This window comes from Dama dama, chromosome 21, assembly GCF_033118175.1.
Source record: "Dama dama isolate Ldn47 chromosome 21, ASM3311817v1, whole genome shotgun sequence".
Lineage (NCBI taxonomy): Eukaryota > Metazoa > Chordata > Mammalia > Artiodactyla > Cervidae > Dama > Dama dama.
In genome coordinates, this window is record NC_083701.1 from 70,095,260 (window position 1) to 70,116,817 (window position 21,558).

The 21,558-nt window shown below is 41.5% G+C and overlaps 1 protein-coding gene across 1 annotated transcript in view; it reads left to right on the forward strand.

The window, feature by feature from the left end:
* The window catches only part of RUNX1T1 (RUNX1 partner transcriptional co-repressor 1), a 140,109-nt gene extending 123,728 nt beyond the window's left edge, over positions 1-16,381 (forward strand). Inside the window, 2 exon segments of the mRNA XM_061123808.1 lie at positions 752-942; positions 14,396-16,381. Coding sequence (XP_060979791.1) covers positions 752-942; positions 14,396-14,671 — 467 coding nt within the window. The 3' untranslated portion in view covers positions 14,672-16,381.
* Positions 16,382-21,558: the final 5,177 nt, after the last annotated feature.

Consider the following 21,558-nt stretch of genomic DNA (forward strand, 5'->3'; position numbering starts at 1 on the left):
ACCTTGCAGGTTTGTAGTCAGGCCTGATTGTTTTGGCCTGCAGTATGATTCAATTATATTTGTCTAGTGCAACAGTTGGTTATGCAAAACTACTTATATTTGATTCAGTAGATGGACTACAACTGAAAAATTTGGAAATGAGAAAATGATTTTTTTTTAATATCCGCATCACTTAGGAAATGAAAAGCTGGATCTTCCATTTGTTTCATCTTGGATTTTCTTTCAAAGGTCTGCATTAATTGTCATGAGACACCTTTTCATTACTGTATCTTTCACCAGCAAAACAAGTGTTTGCATTTATATATGTGTCTGTGTAAAATCTATTCCCTTCCTCTCGTTTCCTGAAAGCATTACCCATGGACTCTCTATGTTCATATTTCATTGTGGCAAAACACCTTATTCTTCTTCGTGGGTCTCAGTTATGTAGACGGATTTCTTGTGGTAATTTTTGTCTTCTGACTACTTAGTCTGATCTCAGGATCCTGTCTGGAACACTAGTTTGGTAGTCCAGTTATCGTGAGGCTACAGAAATATAAAAGGTATTCCCAGGAGTGTAAATTAAAGGAACAAGGCTTCACCCTTTGCGTTTCCTAAATATTTCCAGAACGTGGGCCTTTAGAGGTCTGGAAGACCCTCCCGGTACGGGCCGGGAGTCGCGCGTGTCTCGCGTTCTGTGGTGACGGGTCGGGAGCCCGGGCCGCACGCTAACCGAGCTTGTTCTCTTGTCCGGTCCCCCCTGCCCGGCCCGCAGAGGAGGCGGTCAACGAGGTGAAGCGGCAGGCCATGACCGAGCTGCAGAAGGCCGTGTCCGAGGCCGAGCGGAAAGCGCACGACATGATCACGTCGGAGCGCGCCAAGATGGAGCGCACGGTGGCCGAGGCCAAGCGGCAGGCGGCGGAGGACGCGCTCGCCGTCATCAACCAGCAGGAGGACTCGAGCGAGGTGAGGCCCCTGCGGGAGAGGCTTCGGCTCCGAGGGCGGGTCTCGCGAGGGCGGGAGGAGACTAGCCGAGGTGCATGTTGGGCCAGAGACAGACTCGTGTCTGAGGGGGAAACGCGCGGTGCAGGGAGGCCTGGCACTTAGAAATCCGCCGAGAGCTGACCAAATTTTGTCTTTGTTAAAGACCTGAAAGAACACCTGCCGCAAAAAAGAGTTTTAGCGTATTTGGTGGGGAACAGATTCAAGTGAAATGCTTAGAACTTCTGGCACTAGAGATTGAAAACTGAGTGTGTATGTGTGTGGGTTATCATATATCTGTGGTTTCCTTCTAAAAGCCAGGATTTAGGACAGAGACCCTATCTAAGCTGTGTCACCTGAAGATATATTGCAGGCAGGGGTCAAATTTATTTCCTTAACTATTGGTTCTGAAGTTCAATGCTAAACCAACTCTTGCATCAGTTAAGAATTCCTAAGAGATCTGCACTGTCTGTTCTTGCACGTTATGTGTAATAACCATTACGATGGTCATTTCATAAGCATCACATCACTGGCAGATGTGATGTTACACATTTTAGTGTTATTACAGTGTATTAGAACACACATACACAGGTAACCTAAATGGCTGAAGGATCACGGAGGTAACTAAAACACAGTGTCTAACAGGGTGCCTTTTAAACAGAGACTGTGAAGTCAGAACAACATGATAATGCTCTATATTAATACAGCACCCCAATCCGCAACCCAAGATAGCCTTAGAGAAGGACTGCCCTTAGCTTGTCACACCACGCTGAACTAGCAAAAGCATATGCTGATAAATCAACGGTCCACTACAACACATATCTATAATTCATGAAGGAGAGTAAGAATTTAATTTGTACCAGGCTTCTCTGTAGATGAAAGACCCTATGGGAATTACTCGATACCCAGAGTTTCTATTTAATGTGTAGCAGATGAATAACAAGGGGACAAAAGGAATTGATTTTCAACCTTTGAAAGTTTCCCAGGAAAGGAGGGACAAAGGGAAGTTTTCTATCCTTTACCACCTGACTTCCATTGTTTAATTAAACTAGATATGAATTCAATTTTATTGGCATCTTATGGCTAAGATGTTTAAGGACTTTGTTCCATGTTTTTTGAAAGAACATTTTATTACCATCTTTTGGACAGAATTTGTCCTGCTCTCTTCAAGTTAGTGATACTGTGAGGCACATCATTAAAACATTATCACTTTCATATAAACATTTTAGGGCTGTTATGCATTATAAGAATATTTTATAGGTCACTAAATTCTGAAGATAAATATCTTAGAGAAATTGAGAATTAAGTCTTTATATTTGGCTAATAGTGCTATATCTCTTTAGTATCTATAATCTTTGTACCTTTATATCCAATATCCAGAAGAATATATGAACTTGACACTGGTATTTAGCATGATAAAAATCTGGTGTATCAATCAGTAGCTATAAATAGTAGATAGGATGAAATAACCTAGATATGAGTGATCTTCTAAGGTAACTGTTTTTTTTTTTTTTCCTGATGTCTTGAGAAACTGATTTTTAATATAGTATTACCCTAGTCTTCAGTGACATTTCTCAAGGATTTTAAAATAGACCAAGGCAATGGCAACCCACTCCAGTACTGTTGCCTGGAAAATCCCATGGACAGAGGAGCCTGGTAGGCTGCAGTCCATGGGGTCGTGAAGAGTCGGAGATGACTGAGCAACTTCACTTTCCCTTTTCACTTTCATGCATTGGAGAAGGAAATGGCAACCCACTCCAGTGTTCTTGCCTGGAGGATCCCAGAGACGGGGAAGCCTGGTGGGCTGCCGTCTATGGGGTTGCACAGAGTCGGACACAACTGAAGTGACTTAGCAGCAGCAGCAGCAGCATGCTAGTAGAAAAGGCTTGGAAGTCAGAGGGCCGCATTTAATTTCTGGCTCCATAATTCTGTGATTTAAAAAAAATAAAACACTAAACCTCTAAAAGCTTTGGTTTTCTCATCTCATGTGGTGGCTACAACTCTGAGACATAATCAGTTTTAATCACATTGCAGGTGAAGAGGCTCACTTGGCTAGTCACACAGCTGGGGGTTGGCAGGATCTCCACTGGGGCTCTCAGCATACCACCCTCCTTACTTTGTTTCAGAACAATGAAATAAGGATCATGAAGGTATTTTTGGATACAGATAAAGAAAGGCAATTTTAATCTGGTTTCCTACTTCTGTTCTTAAACCGCAAGACCACTTGTAAGACTTGCGGGGGATTGAGGCTCTCGAGGCATCACGCCTCTTCTCATCAAAAGTAATATAGACGTTTTCCAAGATGGAAGAGAGGTTTCATTTGAATGAAGCCCAGACTCCTCCAGACTTGCCCATGAGTCCACGGGCACATACATACACACACACACACACCCCAAACACACACACAAAGGGTTTAATCAAGGACTTGACTAAAAGGGGGGGGGGGGTGGTGGTTAATCTATTAGTCATAAATTAATGCTGAAATTCCCCTGAGGAATAACAGTGTCTGAGAACAATCTAAGTTGTATCTTTTGCTCAATCTTAGCTTGAATTTGTAAAGAAATACTTTTCTTCCCTCTCAGGAATTTAAGACTGAATATACAATTTGGAATCTAGCAATTATTTTCCTGCACCCTGTTCTTTCCTCACATTCAAGAATGTGCACCTCTTAGAAGAAATCACCTGATAAAAGCCACCCCAGCAGTGATGCTTAGACGTCACCTCAAGTCTAGGAAATCCTGGGCCCTTTCAGAACAGAGCCAGGACAACTCTGGTTTCTTTGGGCTTGGATAGAGTTCCCTTTCCTACTCCCGCCTTACCACAGTTGGCCCCAGGATAGGGGACTCTGTTAGGTTAGGACTTCATGGCCCAGCTGATCTGCAGAGAAGGCAGTGTAGATGCTACTCAGAATTCTTAGCTGTATTTTTATATTCAGAGAGTTTTCTTGAGTTTTAGCCATTTGGCCTCAAACAAGACCCAGCTCCCCTCCATGGATCAGAGCCTTGACATGGCGAAAGGGCTTGTGTAACTCAATGAAGCTAAGAGCCGTGCTGTGAAGGGCCTTCCAAGATGGATGGGTCCTGGTGAAGAGTTCTGACATGGCCCACTGGAGAAAGAAACAGCAACCCACTCCAGTATTCTTGCCTAGAAAACCCCATAGAGTATATGAGAAGACAAAATGATATAATACTGGAAGATGAGACTCCCAGGTCATAAGGTGTCCAGTATGCTACTGGGAAGAGCAGAGAGCAATTCCTAATAGCGCCAATAAGAGTGAAGCAGCTGGGCCAGGGTGGAGATGACCCTCAGCTGTGGATTGTGTCTGGTGGTGAAAGTAAAGTCTGATGCTGTAAAGAACAATATTGCATAGGAACCTGGAATGTTTTGTCCATGAGTCAAGGTAAACTGGATGTGGCCAAGCAGGAGATGGTAAGACTGAACCTCCAATCTTAGGAATAGATGGACAAAATGGGCAGAAATGGGCAAATTTAATTCTGATGACCATTATATCTACTACTGTGAGCAAGAACCCCTTGAAAGAAATGGAATAGCCCTCATAGTCCATGAAAGAGTCCAAAATGTGGTACTTGGGCACAATCTCAAAAAGAACAGAATGATTTCAGTTGCTTTCTAAGCAAACCATTCAACATCCAAGTAATCCAAGTCTGTGCCCCAACCACTGATGCCAAAGAAACTAAAGTTGACTGGTTCTGTGAAGACCTACAACACAGCAAAAAATGATGTCCTTTTTGTCATAGGGGATTGAAATGCAAAAGTAGTAAGTCAAAAGGTAGCCTTAATAACAGGCAAGATTGGCCTTGGAGTACAAAGTGAAATAGGGCAAAGGCTAACAGAGTTTTGTCAAGAGAACATGCTGGTCATAGCAAACACCCTTTTCCAACAGCACAATTTGACTTTACACATGGACCTCACCAGATGGTCAATACCAAAATCACATTGATTATGTTCTTTGCAGCCAAAGATGCAGAAGCTATATAGAGTTAGCAAAATTAAGACCTGGAGCTGACTGTTGCTCAGATCATGAGCTCCTTACTACAAAATTCAGGTTTAAATTGAAGTAAGGAAAACCGTTAGGTCATTCAGATATGACCTAAATCAAATCCTTTTTGATTATAGTGTAGGTGGTGAATAATTCAAGGGATTAGATCTGGTAGACAGAATGTCTGAAGAACTATGGACAGAGGTTCATAAGATTGTTCAGGAGGCAGTGACCAAAATTATCCCAAAGAAAAAGAAATGCAAGAAGGCAAATTGGTTGTCTGAGGAGGCTTAATGATAACTGAGGAAAGAAGAGAAGCAAAAGGCACAGGAGAAAGGGAAAGATACACCCAACTGAACGCAGAGTTCCAGAGAATAGCAAGGAGAGATAAGAAGGCCTATTTAAAAGGAACAATGCAAAGAAATAGAGGAAAGCAATAGACTGGGCAAGACTAGAGGTCTCTTCAAGAGAATTGGAGATATCAAGGGAACATTTCATGCAAGGATGGGCATGATAAAAGACAGAAACCATAAGGACCTAACAGAAGCACAAGAGATTAAGAAGAGGTGGCGAGAATACATAGTGGAACTATACAAGAAAGGTCTTAATGATCCAGATAATCACAGTGGTGTGATCACTCACCTAGAGCCAGACATCCTGGAGTGTGAAGTCAAGTGGGCCTTAGAAAACATTACTCCAAACAAAGCTAGTGGAGGTGATGGAATTCCAGCTGCGGTATTTAAAATCCTAAAAGATGATACTGTTAAAGTGCTGCACTCAGTATGTCAGCAAATGTGGAAAACTCAGCAGTGGCCACAAGACTGGAAAAGGTCAGTTTTCATTCTAATCCCAAAGAAGGGCAATGCCAAAGAATGTTCAAACTACTGTACAATTATGCTCATTTCACATCCTATCACAGTCATGCTCAAAATCCTTCGAGCTAGGCTTCAGCAGTATGTCAGCTAAGAATTTCCAGGTGTACAGGCTGGGTTTCAAAGAGGTAAAGGAACTGGGAATCAAATTGCCAACCTTTGCTGGATCATGGAGAAAGCAAGCGAGTTCCAGAGAAACATCTACTTCTGCTTCATTGACTATGTGAAAGCCTTTAACATGTGGATCACAACAACTTGTGGAAAATTCTTAAAGAGATGGGAATACCAGACCACCTTACCTGTCTTCTGAGAAACCTGTATGTGGGTGAAGAAGCAACAGCTAAAACCTTACATAAAACAACTGACTGGTTCAGAGTTGGGAAAGGAGTACGTCAAGGCTGTATATTGTCACCCTACTCACTTAACTTCTATGCAGAGTACATCATGAGAAATGCTGGGCTGGATGAAGCACAAGCTGGAATCAAGATGGCCAGGAGAAATATCAACAACCTCAGATATGCAGATGATACCACTGTAATAACAGAAAGTGAAGAGGAACTAAAGAGCCTCTTGATGAAGGGGAGAGAGTGAAAATGCTGGCTTGAAACTTGCCATTTAAAAAATGAAGATCATGGCATGTAGTCCCACCACTTCTTGGCAAATAGGAGGGGAAGAGTGGAAGCAGTAACAGATTTTATTTTCATGGGCTCCAAAATCACTGCAGATGGTGACTGCATCCATGAAATTAAGACACTTGCTGCTTGGAAAGCTATGACCAACCTAGACAGCATATTAAAAAGCAGAGACATCACTTTGCTGAGAAAGGCTCATATAGTTAAAGACAGTTTTTCCAGTGGTCATGTACGGATGTGAGAGTTGGAGCATAAAGAATTGAGCACTGAAGAACTGATGCTTTTGAATTGTGGTGCTGGAAAAAACTCTTGGGACTTCCTTGGACTGCAAGGAGATCAAAGCAGTCAATCTTATAGGAAATCAACCCTGAATATTCATTGGAAAGACTATTGCTGAAGCTTAACTCCAGTACTTGGGCCACCTGATGTAAGGAGTCAACTCATTGGAAAATACCCTGATGCTGGGAAAGATTGAAGTCAAAAGGAGAGGATGACAGCAGACAATGAGATGGTTGGATAGTATCACGGATTCGATGGACATGAATGTGAGTCGGCCCTGTGAGATAGTGCAGGACAGAGGAACCTGGTGTCCTACAGCCCATGGGGTCACAAGGAATTGGACACCACTTAGAGACTGAACAACAGCAACCAAGATCCATGTAGCATAGCGCTCCAGAAATTTTCTGAATTGTTCTTTATTTGTTGAAATGAATGATTGGTCTAGCCATCATAGCAATTGATTGAAATTTGTATATATTCCCATCAAATGTAGGATCCATTGATTTTTCAATCTGTACCCAGAAATGAATAGACATTCTTTTAAAAACTCATGTTTGTGACCTGTTATTTGATACATATTACTCTAAATTATATTCATTTATGTGTTTATTCTACCAATAACAAATTATTGAGCTTTTATTATGTGACAGAGATAGCACCAGGCGCTGGAGGTACCCTGGTCTCTACCTTTGTCCTCACCATAACTCGTTAGAAGAGTCAAATCACTAAATTCTCAGTCTTAATGGAGTTTAGTACAAAGGCTTCTGGAAGGAAGTTTTGTTTCATCTGACGCTTAAGGATAAGTCAGCAGCTATTCTGTAAGCTACCCTCCACACACTATCCATGCCACCCTCATATTGCCTCATCCATTCTCTAATTTCACTTTGGTTTATAGACTAGTAATAGTTATCACAACCATATGAAAGATACTGGACTGCTTAGGCAGATACAAGCAAATGACATTTTCTGTACTTTATCTTTTATAGTGTATTACATGTTTCATCAAGAATGTAAAGCCAGTATTAGCATAAAATCAAAAGAAAGGAAAATCATTGAATCTGGCTGTCCTCAACTGTTTTATTTTTTTCTATATTCACTTCTAGTTCCTATCTGTAAACATATATAGTCTTTTTTTTTTCCAGTGAATATTGTTAAGTTAGAACTATTTCAAAAGGAACGTGCTGCAGCATTTCTTTGAGATCCATAACTTTTTCTAGTTCAGGAATTCAAAGGACATGACTGGAATTGAGCCTCAAACAGAAAGTCAATAATTGTGCTGTTCCAATAGTTAGTTTTGTGTTGAAGCTATTAAAGTGATATTTCACCACAGATTGAAGCAGTCTTTATTCATATTCCTAAGTAGGTGCAGAAATGCACATGCTTATATTGGGTGGTTTTGTGGCACTTAAGTAGAAACAGTGATTGAACCTTCAGACTTCATTTCCAGAACTTTCTGAGCCCTAATATTGTAAACGGGTCAATCTGAGAGGTTCATCTTTTTTGCCCCCTCTAGAGTTCATGGAGCCATCCCCAGGGGATCCTGTGCAGTGCGACCCAGACTCTAGGGATGGCCCCAGGGGACTCTCGCATGTAGCCACCTCGAAGTCTCACAACATGGCTCCTGGAAAAGCCCTCACAATCTGATCAGCCCTGTTGATCCCCAGAAGAATCTGGAGCTTTCAGAGTAGGAGCTGAATCTATGCTAATTCAAGATTTTTGCTTATTTGTTTCATTTACTAAAAGGCCGGCTGTCTGAATCCGTAGATGTTCATGGTGTAGTGGCTGATCCACTGGGCCCAGAACGATCTGGCGTGATTCACCTCTCGGAACTTTGGTTTGCTCATCTATGAAACTGGGATAATGTTTCTGTGACTTATCTGGGAAAGTGGGTAAGAGGTACAAGTAAGATAAGTAGAAATATTTTTTATAAAAAGTCTCCTTACAAATGAGCAGTGTAAATATGTAAGAGAGAGACAAAAAAATCAATTAAGAAGCTATTGTAACAGGAAGGGCAGGGAAGAAATTTCAATAATAACTGTGAGATAGGAAAGGAAGGGAGATCAGGAGAGAAGCAAGGTCTGTCGGGTTTGGCTCTGAGAGGTTGTTGGGGAGTTTCCAATGAGATGACAAAGTCTTTGGCCTGATTGTTGCCAGTGACTGAAAAGGACCATGCCAGGGAGTTGGGTTTGGGGATTACTGACTCAGATAACAGGGGAGCATCCTGGTAGTGCTACAGAACAGGCATTTGAAAGGAAGAGAAGCTCACGAAGGAAATAAAGGCAGGAAGATGATTTAAGAGTCATTTTCTTAACAGCCAATAGTTAAAACCATGACTGAAAGGGAGCCTGTAGGGAGGAAAGTATATTTCTTTTCTTTACACCAACTTCCCTCCTTGCCAAATATTTAGAGGCACATAAAAAAATAGAAACCAGAAAGGTTATAGTATAAGAAACAGAATTTTTGTATCTTAAAACCAAAGTTAGAGGGACATGCCACAAGGAAAATTTGTTTTTTAAATTTTTAAAAAAATTTTTTGTCTATGCCAGTGGCATGTGGAATCTTGGTTCTCCAACCAAGGGTGGAACACAGGCCTCCTGCTTTGGGAGCATGGAGTCTTATCCACTGGACTGCAGGAAAGTCCAGCGATGGAAATTATCTTTAAAAAGGATGAATGGGGAGATGGTCAGTGGTAAATCTTCAGAAGATCTGAGGGCAGTAAAGGAAGGAGAAGAAGTAAGTGGCCACTAATGACATGTTAGTGGAAGTAAGGACTCGTTCTAGCTGTGTAGCTGTCGGTGTCCATCAAGGGGAGGCACCGGACCACGAGCTTTCTGATTGTAAAGGTTGAGCCCTGCAGAGATGTGTGTGGTCTCATTTGCTTTCAGCCAGCGCCAGGAGGAGGAGGTGGTATTAGTTCCTGCCATTTATTCACGATCCACTGAGCATCCAGACCCCTTAGTTAGCACTGATATGATCCTGAATAATCCTATAGTTATACTTCCTACTTTATAGGTACTGCCACTCTAGGAGGTTAAGTAATTTGCCTGTGGTTCTAAAGCCACTAGTGATGTAGCTGGAGGTGAAAAACCAAGAAAGAGTGACGCTGAAGCCACTCAAAATTAGAAGCCATTCCATTACATACCATGATAATACCTTTTCTTTGGTTACAACTTCCTGGTCCAACATCTGTCAACATTTATGGTTGAAGTGCCCTTCTAACATTATTCCTGCCAAAACAGGTTATGAGAAGGATCTGCAATGGACAAGGTGTGGCATTTTAGAAAGAGTGGTTTGCAGTCCAAAGACTGTGAGTCAAACCTTGCCTGTGTAATTTCATAGATATGGAAGTTATTTACTGTAAAAAGTTACTTACCTTTTGGGAATTTCAATTATAATCATTCTGCTTTATTCTTTGGGCATCACTTGTGTGCAAGGGTTTTTTTTTTTGTTTTTTTGTTTTTTTGGAATTATAGGTGGATAATAGCTGCAGAAACTTCTTAGGATAAAATGTTTTGTTTCTTATAAAAGGAATTTCCAACGGTAAGAACCAGAAAAGCTATTTATTATTTTGCTAGTAGGACAGAAAGACCAGTCTCTCTGTATCTAAAATAACCAGATGAAGGAAATAATTTTGTTCATAGGGACAAAAAGAACTGTTGATATGAGACAAGTGTCAATAGTCCTTGACATACAGCACTGGCACCGAAAGCTTCAACTCATCATTTCCACGTCGTATGTAGTGTCAGTACATTTATAAAGGGAGGGCTGTGTTCTGCCTCCTATTCTTCATCTGAATCCTAGCCTAGTTTTGGAAAATGGCTGATTCTCATGATAGGGAGGAAGAATATTCCTTATGCTGAAAAAAGAATAATATTATCACAAGTAAAGGAAGACTATAAAGTGCCATGGACTTTGGGAACGAAATTTGCTATGAAATGGTATTCTTGAGGCGTCTATTCCATTGTGGTAATTGTCACCAGAATCATTACTTAAAAGACTGAAAGCAAAGCTCAGTTATCTGAAAAATCAATGAAGAAAACAAGCAACTATTAGGAAGTACTAGCTTGAATATGAAAAGCACAAATTGAAAAACATAAAGTTAGATGAAGCCATTGACCACCTTAACACCCTGCCTTTATGGATATACCCCTATGGATATACCCCTGGGTATGATACACAGTTTGCAGTTTTCCACCTTTGTGAATGACAGAAAGCTTAGAAACTAAAAATGATTCAAATTAGAGTACTCATAAGCTTCTGCACTCATAAGTACTGATAAGATCCATGGTTCCCAGAAGTGATGGCTGAGAGGCCAAGTGCCCCTGGTCTGGCATCGGTCTTACAGGTATGAATTAGTTAACAGGAAATTTCGTAGAGCCACCCAGAAGGACTTAGTAGAAATTTGCCTGTTTTCTAATGACTTTATTTTTCAGATATTTTTTATTTATTTGACTGTGCTGAGTCTTAGTTGCAGCACGCGAGATTTTCAGTTTTCACTGTGGCATGCAAAAACTCTTTGTTCTCAGCAGGCAGCAGGGAACTCTGTTTCATGTGGGATCCAGTTCCCTGACCAGGGATTGAACCTGGCCCCCTGCATTGGGAGCACAGAGTCTTAGCCAGTGGACCGCCAGGGAAGTCCCTCTAATGAACTTTTAAAAAGGAGTATGCACTCTGGAGTTTTCCATTTGTGAACACTTGAGCTAAAGTTCCCTACACATTCATTGCAATGCATTGTCAAGAGCAATAAAAAATACACAGGTTTCTTCCCACCAGCTTATTTGAATTACTCTTTGTTGCACCTTGCTAAAGTCGTAGGTTGTGTTTTGTCTCAGTGGTGGGTGGTAAATGAATGGGATTCAACAACTTCAGAATGGGACTGGAGGAAAAATGAGAGCCCTTGAATCCTGGATTAGAATCCAGAGATGCTCGGCAAAAAAGTCTCGTTTCCCAGCAGCTTTATAATCCAAAACATCTGTTTCTATATTTGGCATTATTCCACTTTTTTGTTCTTAAAATTGTTCCCATCTTTCAAAACACTTTAAAAAATAAAGAAGTCCCCATTCTGTCTCCTCCTTCCATTCCCCAACACATGCATTTGTAATTACCTGGTTTAGTCTGTGTGTTTAATCAACTTAAATTGAGACGGTTACCTACATCTGATTTCAATCTGAAGGAGCCCTTGAGAACCGGGCAGTCACGGCCTTGTGTCTGCCAAGATGTGACTCTGCCAGGAAACAGATAGGACTCACACCAGGGTATTTCCTAAAGGAGCCACTTGACTCAGATTAGATGTTTAATTTCCTTAAAATACTGTTTTGGATCTAGGTCTGTGTTCTCTAGTTGGGATTTTCTAATGTAATTTAGGAATTTCACTTATTTCTGAGTTTGTTCCAGGATCCAGCTGGCATTGTTTGAAATGCCTAAAGCTCAAGGAAGTAAACACCCTGGGTGCTGAGTGTCATACCTCCCTGCTCTGGAGGATGGGCGGGCCATGTGTGTTCAGATCTCTGTGCACCATTGTCCATGCAGTAAGATTGAGTTAATTTTGAGAGAGAACGGCTTCTGGTTATGGTCATGAAGCCTCTGATCAGAGGCACATATTTTTTGAGATATTTTCCTGGGAAAATTAAACTGCAGTAGAAAAAGATTACTTTGTTCTGGTATTGACTATTAATTGTAATTAAATTTTTATTTATAACATTAGCATAGAAATCAAAGCTTCTAGATTTCCTCAGCTATGTTCACTTGAAACACCTTCTACTGGCCAGACTCTGAGATCTTAAAGTTTTTGTTTTTTCGTCTTCATTAGGCTGTAATTTCTGAGTGGTAAAGAAATATGAACACAGGACTGAGCTCTTTCTAAACGTTTTATGCTATCATTCTTGAGTTTATAGGCTTCAAGGACTTGAAAGACTTTAAGAGCCGTTTATTTGTTAGCCAAATTAGGACGAATGCTAAAATTTCCTTAGCATACTTTGCACAGTGGTGAAAGCCACAGTCCAGGGTGATGAGCTGACATTCCACTGGCGCATTTTTCATAGGCTTAAGAGCCCACCTTAACCCAAGCCACCAGCATGCTGAAAGCAAAAATAGTCACAGGAAACACAGTGGGGAGATTTTTTTCGTATCCACATAGATCGGGGCTTTAAAAAACTATATTTTAATTGTGTTAACAGCCACATACCTTCAGCTGGTTGGGGTTTACCAGATTACAGTCAGAAGTTTGTTTGGCAAGAAAGTAAAACCAAGGAAAATAAAGAATAAAAGGATGAATGGTACAGAGCTAAGATCACTGGATACAACATTGCACAGTGGATGGTCTTGCCAGAGGAGGCACAAACATCTCAAGGAGGCTTCCTGAGTTCCCCCTGCTCCTAGAAGGGCCCTTAGGACACTGCCATCGTCAGCGTGCTCCCCGAAGCTCCCCCGTTCCCCGGGATCTGCCCAGGCAGGGGCTTTTCTGCCTAGTGCCCCTGTGCCCAGCTTCATGGCGTGTTTATCTCAGAGGCAGCCTCATTTCTGCTTCTCTCACTGCTTGGAAAGCACCAGTGGAGACTCGCAGTAGGCTTGCTAGGGTGCTAAAACTCTCTAGAGTTTTTAATTTCCTCTGCTTTTCTGACTGCTCAGAGCTGCTGCGGTACAAACAAGCTTCAAAGGAACTCCATCAGCTAGAAAGTAGTATATGAAAAGAGAATTGTTTACCCAGCTTTAGTAGTTCTGGTTTTTTTAAAGCCAAAGTTAGGTGATATGACTCTCTCATTTCACAAATATTTATTGAGCACCTACTGTGTGTGTGTATATATGTGTGTGTGTATAAATCAGGTACGGGGTCCTTAGAAATATATCAGAGTAAAACCAAACCAAGGATCCAATCTCAAGGGAGCTGAAGTTAACAGGGATTGTTTTTAGACTTTCCTACCATTTGGTGTTCAGGTACAGTGAATAATTAATTGCAGTAGGGAGAACTAAATGCGTGCCCCACTCTCTGATCTATGTTGGAACAGGGAATAGAATCCTCTGTCTAGTCCACTATATTCCTTTGAATCTAATAGTTCAGTTCAGTCACTCAGTCATGTCCGACTCTTTGCGACCCCATGGACTGCAGCACGCCAGGCCTCCCTGTCCATCACTGACTCCCGGAGTTTACTCAAACTCATGTCCTTTGAGTCGGTGATGCCATCCAACCATCTCATCCTCTGTTGTCCCCAGAGCATTATCATAGTTCCTTTGTGATTCCTATTAGTGTCTAGAAAGAAGAAGCTTCTGCCAGGACTGGTGTCTTTGTATCTTTCCAGGATGGGTATTCGCATTAGGAGAGGAAAAATTTCAGATGTAGCAGTTGTTAGTATGGTGAACAGAAAATTTAGATGCGAAGATACTAAACCTAAAGAGAAGGAATTTTACAGCGAAAACAGGAAAGGGTTTCAAACCAGTTTGTGTAGATGTCTTAAGAGTTTGTGAAGTCTGTGCAGTCACCGCACCAAAACCTGCATCTTCAATGTGTTCAGCGTGTGTACAAATACACACATGGATTTTTCATTCTCTCAGTTCTTAAAAATAAGGGGTGAGGGCAGTGCTGCCTAGTTTCTTTCTCAGAGTTTGGCCCGGTCCTGGTGCTAACGGGAGATGTCACCCTCTTCTGCCTCCTCCCGTAGAGTTGCTGGAACTGCGGCCGGAAAGCCAGCGAGACCTGCAGCGGCTGTAACACGGCCCGGTACTGTGGCTCCTTTTGCCAGCACAAAGACTGGGAGAAGCACCACCACATCTGTGGACAGACGCTGCAGGCCCAGCAGCAGGGGGACACGCCCGCCGTCAGCTCCTCCGTCACGCCCAACAGCGGGGCCGGGAGCCCGATGGACACCCCGCCGGCAGCCACCCCCAGGTCGACCACCCCAGGGACCCCTTCCACCATAGAGACGACACCTCGCTAGACGTGCACTCAGAACTGTCGGAGGAAAGACAACACAACCAACGCGAAACCAAGTCCTCATCCTCAGATGCTCAAAGTTGTTTTTTTTTTTTTTTTCCTTTTTGTTTTCGTTTTGTTTTGTTTGTTTATAGACGAACTATCCTGGTTCAGTACTTTCAGCAAGAGAGAACCTAACTGTATCTTGAGGCGATCGTAAAACAGAAGGCCAGTAACGGGTCATAATGACTTATTGTGGATAACAAAGATTTCTTTTCCTTAGAGAACTGAAAAGAGAGCAGAGAATATAACATGAAATGATAGATTTGACCTCCTCCCTGTTATTTTCCAGTAGCTGGGATTTTAAACTAGATGACCTCATTAACCGATGCTTTACCAAACAGCAAACCAAGAGATTGCTAATTGCTGTTGAAAGCAAAAATGCTAATATTAAAAGTCACAATGTTCTTTATATCCAATAATGGAGAAAAAAAAAAAAAAAAGAGGAAAACCCTCAAGGGCATGAGCATTGGCTACAGCGGTAGACATTTTAACAAGAAGATGAATGGCGTCCGTGGGTTGCTAACTGAACTTTGAAGACCCGCTACATAACGCGCAGATGTGTAGCATATTGGAAGGAGACACAGATGTTCGGGGTTTTTTTTCCTGTTTCTGAAAAGAAATAATAATATCCAGGTCAACAGAAGGAAAAATGAAAGATGATTTTGCAGTGGGATATGTGAACACAACAGCAAGAAAAAAATGCCATAACACAAAAGGCTCCTTTATATATATATATAAGTATATATACATACACACACAGAAGTAAGAGACTCAGCCTGCAGTTATTAGCATCCTGGCAGCTTTGACACCAGCCAGCTGCTGCTCTAAACAACCCTCAACGTTTCTTCACTTTTGCAAGGTTCCACAGAGCAAGACATTGGGTCTATTCCAGCTCATTCATTTTATATTGAAAAATAATTTTTAAAAAAATGGTGGCTCCAGCTCCAGCCCCTTTCTAAATTTTTTCAACCCTACCCTGTTTGGATTTTTAATTAAAAACTAGTAGTTCTCTTGGTGTTAAAACACTTCTGTCCTGTGAGGTTTCCCAATGGTGTTTTTCTTGTAAACGTGCTGGACGACTGTGAAGACGCGTTGTAGTTTAACCACGTGCCCACATTTAGTCTCTTTATTCCTAGTTGGTGAGAAACCTGTATCTTTCTATGCTGCTTTTATATCTGTATGTATTAGTGGTATTTCTCTAGTAGTTAAAAAAAGAAAGAAAAAAAAAAAAAAAGACTTTTTTGGTTGTCCTCAAGAAAAGAAAAGAAAAAGGCTATCTTTCGGAGCTGCTATTTCACTCTCTTATAGGATTTTTTTTTCCCCCTGAAAACCAGCATGCTTCACGGAATGCTAACATATTGGTGTTTTTGTAAGAGGGATGTACATAAATGTATTTTGCACTGTCACAATGACTCCCTAGGCATGCTTTTTTTTTTTTTTTTTGAGCAAACTTTTTAAATATGCTAGATCCATTCCACCAAGTTTAGCTGTAGCATAGAGTAGTAGTGGATTTTTTTCTTTTCTTTTTTTTTGATGAAAAATCATTATTAGGGACTTTTGAAAAAAATAACAAGATATCCTACTTTAAAAAAAAAAAAAAGACAGTGCATGTGTATCGCTGTAAGGTTGTTTAAGTATTTCTAATTTTACAAAAAAAAAAAAAAAAGATAAATCATTAGAGCTCCAAATGCCGAGGTGTAGACTGACAGCTTTAACACTGCTGAATGCCAGGTTACACAGTGTTCTTACAAAAAGGGAAGTCAGCCAAAGACTGATCTGATGGACCAAAATTGGAATTTTGAAAAGCACCAGTACTACTTTCCAAAATGATCAGCAGGTTAAACATGTTCAGCAAGGTATAGTGTGAATCCATTAACCCTTCGTCGTCCAGGGTCCAGACCAGAACTACGTGTTAGTTTTGAAAACGGTAGCCCAGAATGTGGTTGTGTGCTTTACGGGAAGTCAGCAGTGCTGCAGGCTGTGTAGACAACCAAAGTTTTCAAGGCTGGGAAGACACTACTCCACGTACATACACACGCCAGGCATTTATTTAAAACTCTAAAGTGGTCCGTTAACTTGGGTTTGGTTTTGTTTTTAAATAAAGCCTTTGGATACAGTTTTACATGGCTTTTAAATATCTGCATAGAGGTAATCCTAAAATCTCTTTAACCTAACATTATTTGCATTTCCCCCTGTATTTTCATGTGCAAGTTGGCTTTTAATTTTGTTCAGGTGGTGTTTTTCTGTTTTTGTTTTTTTTTTTTTTTAATGGCTTTTTAGTTTAGAAACTTCTGATGAGCAAGTGAATACATCTATCCACATGTTGAAAGTCCATCTGCCAGCACACCTGCTTAAAGTGACATGAAAGCACATAACCAGGCTCTGAATGGGTTATATTTTATCATGGTGCTCCCAGAATCCTTTGACCTCACTCTGCTTTCTAGTCTGCTGATGACACTGGACAGTCCTTCCTTACAGAGCTATTATATGTTCTAGGCTACGAAGGGTTAAATCATCCCAAAAATGAGGTATGTCATACCCACATGTCTTTATTTCTAGAAGCTGTGATGTATGTGAAACAGCACTGTTATTCTTAACACTCGTGTGTAAAATAAGGATTTAGTACAGTACGTCTCATTACTTTTAATTCAGGGCACCCTGAGTGAAAACAAATACAAAAAAAAAAAAAAAAAAAAATCCCTAACTCTGAGCTCTATCTCGAATTCCTCTTCCTCCTTCCCCGCTTCCTCCTCCTCCTCTCCTCCTGTTTTGCTACATTCTCCTCAGTGGCAAAAAGTTTCACTCTACCTCTGACAGCATGTATATTGCACCAGTAGCTAACAAAAACTGGTCTAGTCAAACCAAATGGGCACAAAAGAACCAGGAAACCAAAAGTTAAGTTCATACAGCTGCGAACCATATCACTTCTTGGTAACAATGCAGACCTCATAAACCTAAAGAAGAGAAAGAAAAGAAAAACTTTTGTTACTTTCCTTTTTTGCTTGTCACTTATATACAGGCTATGTGAGAGTATAATTTGTAGGTATAACACATTTAAAAAAAAAAGTTATCTTCATTGGATAGAATTGAATGGTGGTCGCTGATAGGAATAGGGCGTCCTCTATCTCTTATCTCTGTCTCTGACTCTTTTCTCTTTCTCTTTTTTCTCTGTCATGAGACTATGTGTGACAGGGCCACCTGTCTTTTTTTTTTTTTCTTTCCTTAACTTTTTTTTTTTTTTTTAAATGTGTAGGTGCATGTCTTGGGGATTTAAGAAAAAATTTCAAGGCTGGTTTTCTTATGCAAAGCATGCCTACGTCTGGAATACTTAGGGAAAGAAAGCGACTCCATGTTGTCCGAATTCCTCAAGGGACAGAAAAAAAATTGGAGACTGTCGAAATGCAGATTTGAAGTAATTTTTTTTTTAAATTATTATTTTGGGTTCTGCGACATTATTGTGAAAAATTAAAGTTGTTGTGCAATACTTAATTCAGACATGTACCACAAGTTAATGGTAGACTAACACTGGGGGGGCGGGGTCTAGGCATCATGCTTTTGTCAGCATACTCTTGAGCTTTGAAGTCTACTATGTCTGAACTGTGGTTTCTTGTTTATCCTTTTTTTTCCTTAGTTGGACTGTAATGTATGGTCTGTCAACCTGTGAATCTTTAAAGTATGATTCAGGTATTGTTGTATTCTTTACTGTGTAATAAAAAAAAGTTAAAAAATAAATACCTCCTCTCGCCTCCCTTATCATCAGTGTCTGCCATTGGCTGTCCACACAGCGGCTCGGGCCTGAGCGTCTGTCTTCATCCTCCCTGGTGCTGAGCGCACGTTCGTAGGGTTTATTCAGCCCACACAACGTGCGTCTGCAGCAGGAGCTGACTCCTCCGTGGTCGATGAATAGGCCATGATGTCAGAACAGTGCCAGCGTCAAGGTGGCTCAGGGCGATGTTTACCCAGGCAGGAGGTGTTGGAAGAATGGGAAGAGAACCACAACCTCCCAGAGAAAAGGAGTGTGTGGGTGACTTAGTTGAGCTGCTGCGTAGGCAGGGCAACCAAGGTCTTCTGGCTGCTTTTTGACAAAATTAGAAACGAGTTGCCTGCTCCTGGTTTGATTGTGCCAGAAAGACACATCCCAACGTGGTGAAGGTCTGGCTCTTAAGTTCTCAGCTCCTCCTGGCAACGTGAGTGGCAGACCCACTGTTGCAGAGCTTGCTTACACCTACCTTGCTCATCATCCTCTGAAACCTGCCATCCTCTCTCCTCGTCCTTTTGTATATTGTTAAACAACTTCTGTGGCAATCTCTGCCTTTGTTGGGAGGTCTGAAGTGTTCCCTCTACTAACGTGTATTTTTTTTTTTCATGCTCTAGTTACAAACTCAAGGTATGAAGCCCCCAACCCTTCTCCCTGCAGTCCATGAATCCTGTAAATGTTTATGTATAATTTTCAAATCACAGGATTTTGATGTTGTTTTTTTTATTTTGAAATTATGTACTGTGTTGTCGCAGGACTTTCTCTTCCCTCAACTTTCTCAAAGGGTTCTCAACTTTGTGGGCTGAAGAATAGTTGCAAAGAACAAGAGGACAGAGTCCGTGAAAGAGCCTGTGTCTGGAGAGAGTGAGTACTGGTTAAGGGGAGGGCGGCTTGAGACTGGCCATTCAGCTTCCTCCCTGTGTCAGCTGGGTCCTCGTCCCAAGACCTAGCTTCTCTGACTTGTCTTCCTGGGATATGTGCCTTTGTTCACATTTCTTCCTCCAGAAACAGACAAGGGAAAAAATGCAAAAAAAAATTTTGTTTTAATCAGTAATGGATACCTCCTCTACAATTGTGATAGGTAGGGTTAGACACTTAACGTAGCAGTTAATGACTTATTTTTGCAAAAGACAAGCCAACCTGACCTAAGGTGCCTACCCTTATAATGTGTTAATATCTTATTTTTTCTCTTAAAAATCTTAAAAACCGAACAAGATAGCAACCAGTAGGTAAGAACAGAAATGAGACTCACTGAAGTAGTTCCCTTATGAACAATTCTTGAAAACACGTCTGTGACACTTTCATGCAAGTGGATATGTTGGACAAATGGCGAATGCTTTGTAATTTATATGAAAGACATGAGCAAAATCTTGAGACTTCTAGGTAGTGGACACCATTTTTTTTTAGAAGTGTTAATGATGTATTTGATAATATAAAAGAGTATGTCTGCCATGAAAGAACATTACAGCCATTTTTCTGGAATGGAATGGGAGGGAATAAGCAAAGGGGCTGGTTCTGTATGGGTATCTATACCCTTAACCCAAAATGAATAAATAAAGTTGTGTTTGCTCAAAGCTGTCCCTCGTCAGTCTCTTCTCAGTCATACTGGGGAAACTGAGTCAGATCAATACAGAAGCTGTTCCCATCTCCCCACCTTTCCATCCATAAAACTGCGGATGTAAGACCAAGGTACTGTGGTCATTTGCTTTGGGAATTTTCAGATTCAGATAACATTTTTGAAAACTCTTTAAGCATATACATGGGGAGTCTATGAGAATTCCTCAAGACCAGTACAATTATCTATTTTACTATAATAAAAATAATATTTGAGTGCAGAGACAATTTACAGTGGATAAGAGAAGGATTATATGCTCTCTGTTCTCAATGTCCTTGTGCTGGAGTTCTGTATTCCATTGTCAAGAAAGGGATAGATTACACACTAAGAATTTTAGACAGTGGGAGAACACGGCTGCCTGGATGCCGTGTAGGTCCCCACGTGAGTCAGTGGCAGCCGGGACCCTTTTTGGTGCCTACTATGGGGCCAGCACCCGGCTAACACTCAATAAATACAATGAGTTTGCAGCTAGAATAATGTACCAGTTTTCCCAGAAATGAACAAATCTGCTGGAGGAACAGAAAGCAAGAGGAATGATTTAATCAGCTGGAGGAATAGTTTGAAGAGGAAGAGATGAACTCATAGGCAACTTGCTCAGATGGTGATGAAGAGGCAGTGCCTTGCTTTTGACTCCCCTCTGCAGTTACCGTTATTACCATTTACCCGATTCCTGCACTTCCCAGGTGCAGCTAGTGGTAAAGAACCCAGCTGCCAATGCAGCCGGTTCAAGAGACGTGGGTTGGATCCCTGGATCAGGAAGATCCCCTGGAGAAGGAAATGGCAACCCACTCCAGTATTCTTGCCTGGGAAGTCCTATGGACAGGAGCTCAGCAGGCTACAGATCGTAGGGTCACAAAGAGTCGGACCCAACTGAACACACGGTGGCCACATGATTCCTGGCAGATCCCTATAACGTGGATAAGGGATAAAAAGAAATGCAAGGCAGTATAGGCGAAGAAACAGCGGTGGACTTGAGGGTGGCAATGCTATTAATTTGGATGGCTGAGGAAAGAAGTGATATTTAAGATGAAACATGGGGGTAGAATGAGTCACATGAACGTCTCAGGGGTGAGCACGCCAGGAAGAAGGATGTGAGTGAAGGCTTCTAGGCAGAGAGTTCGAGGAACTGTCAGTAGTGACATGTCTAAGAGGATGGTATGGCTGCGGTCAAGTTAAGCAGAAAGCAGGTTTACAAGGCCTCACGGGTCACAGGTGACACTTTTGTTCCCTGGGCCCCACTGCAGACTTGTAGAATCTTATAGCCAGATATGCAGCCACATGTAGAGAATGTGAAGTGAAAGTGAAAGTCACTCAGTCATGTCAGACTCTTTGCGACGCCATGGACTATACAGTCCATGGAATTCTCCAGGCCAGAATACTGGAGTGGGTAGCCTTTCCCTTCTCCAGGGGATCTTCCCAACCCAGGGATCGAACCCAGGTCTCCTGCATTACAGGCGGACTCTTTACCAGCTGAGCC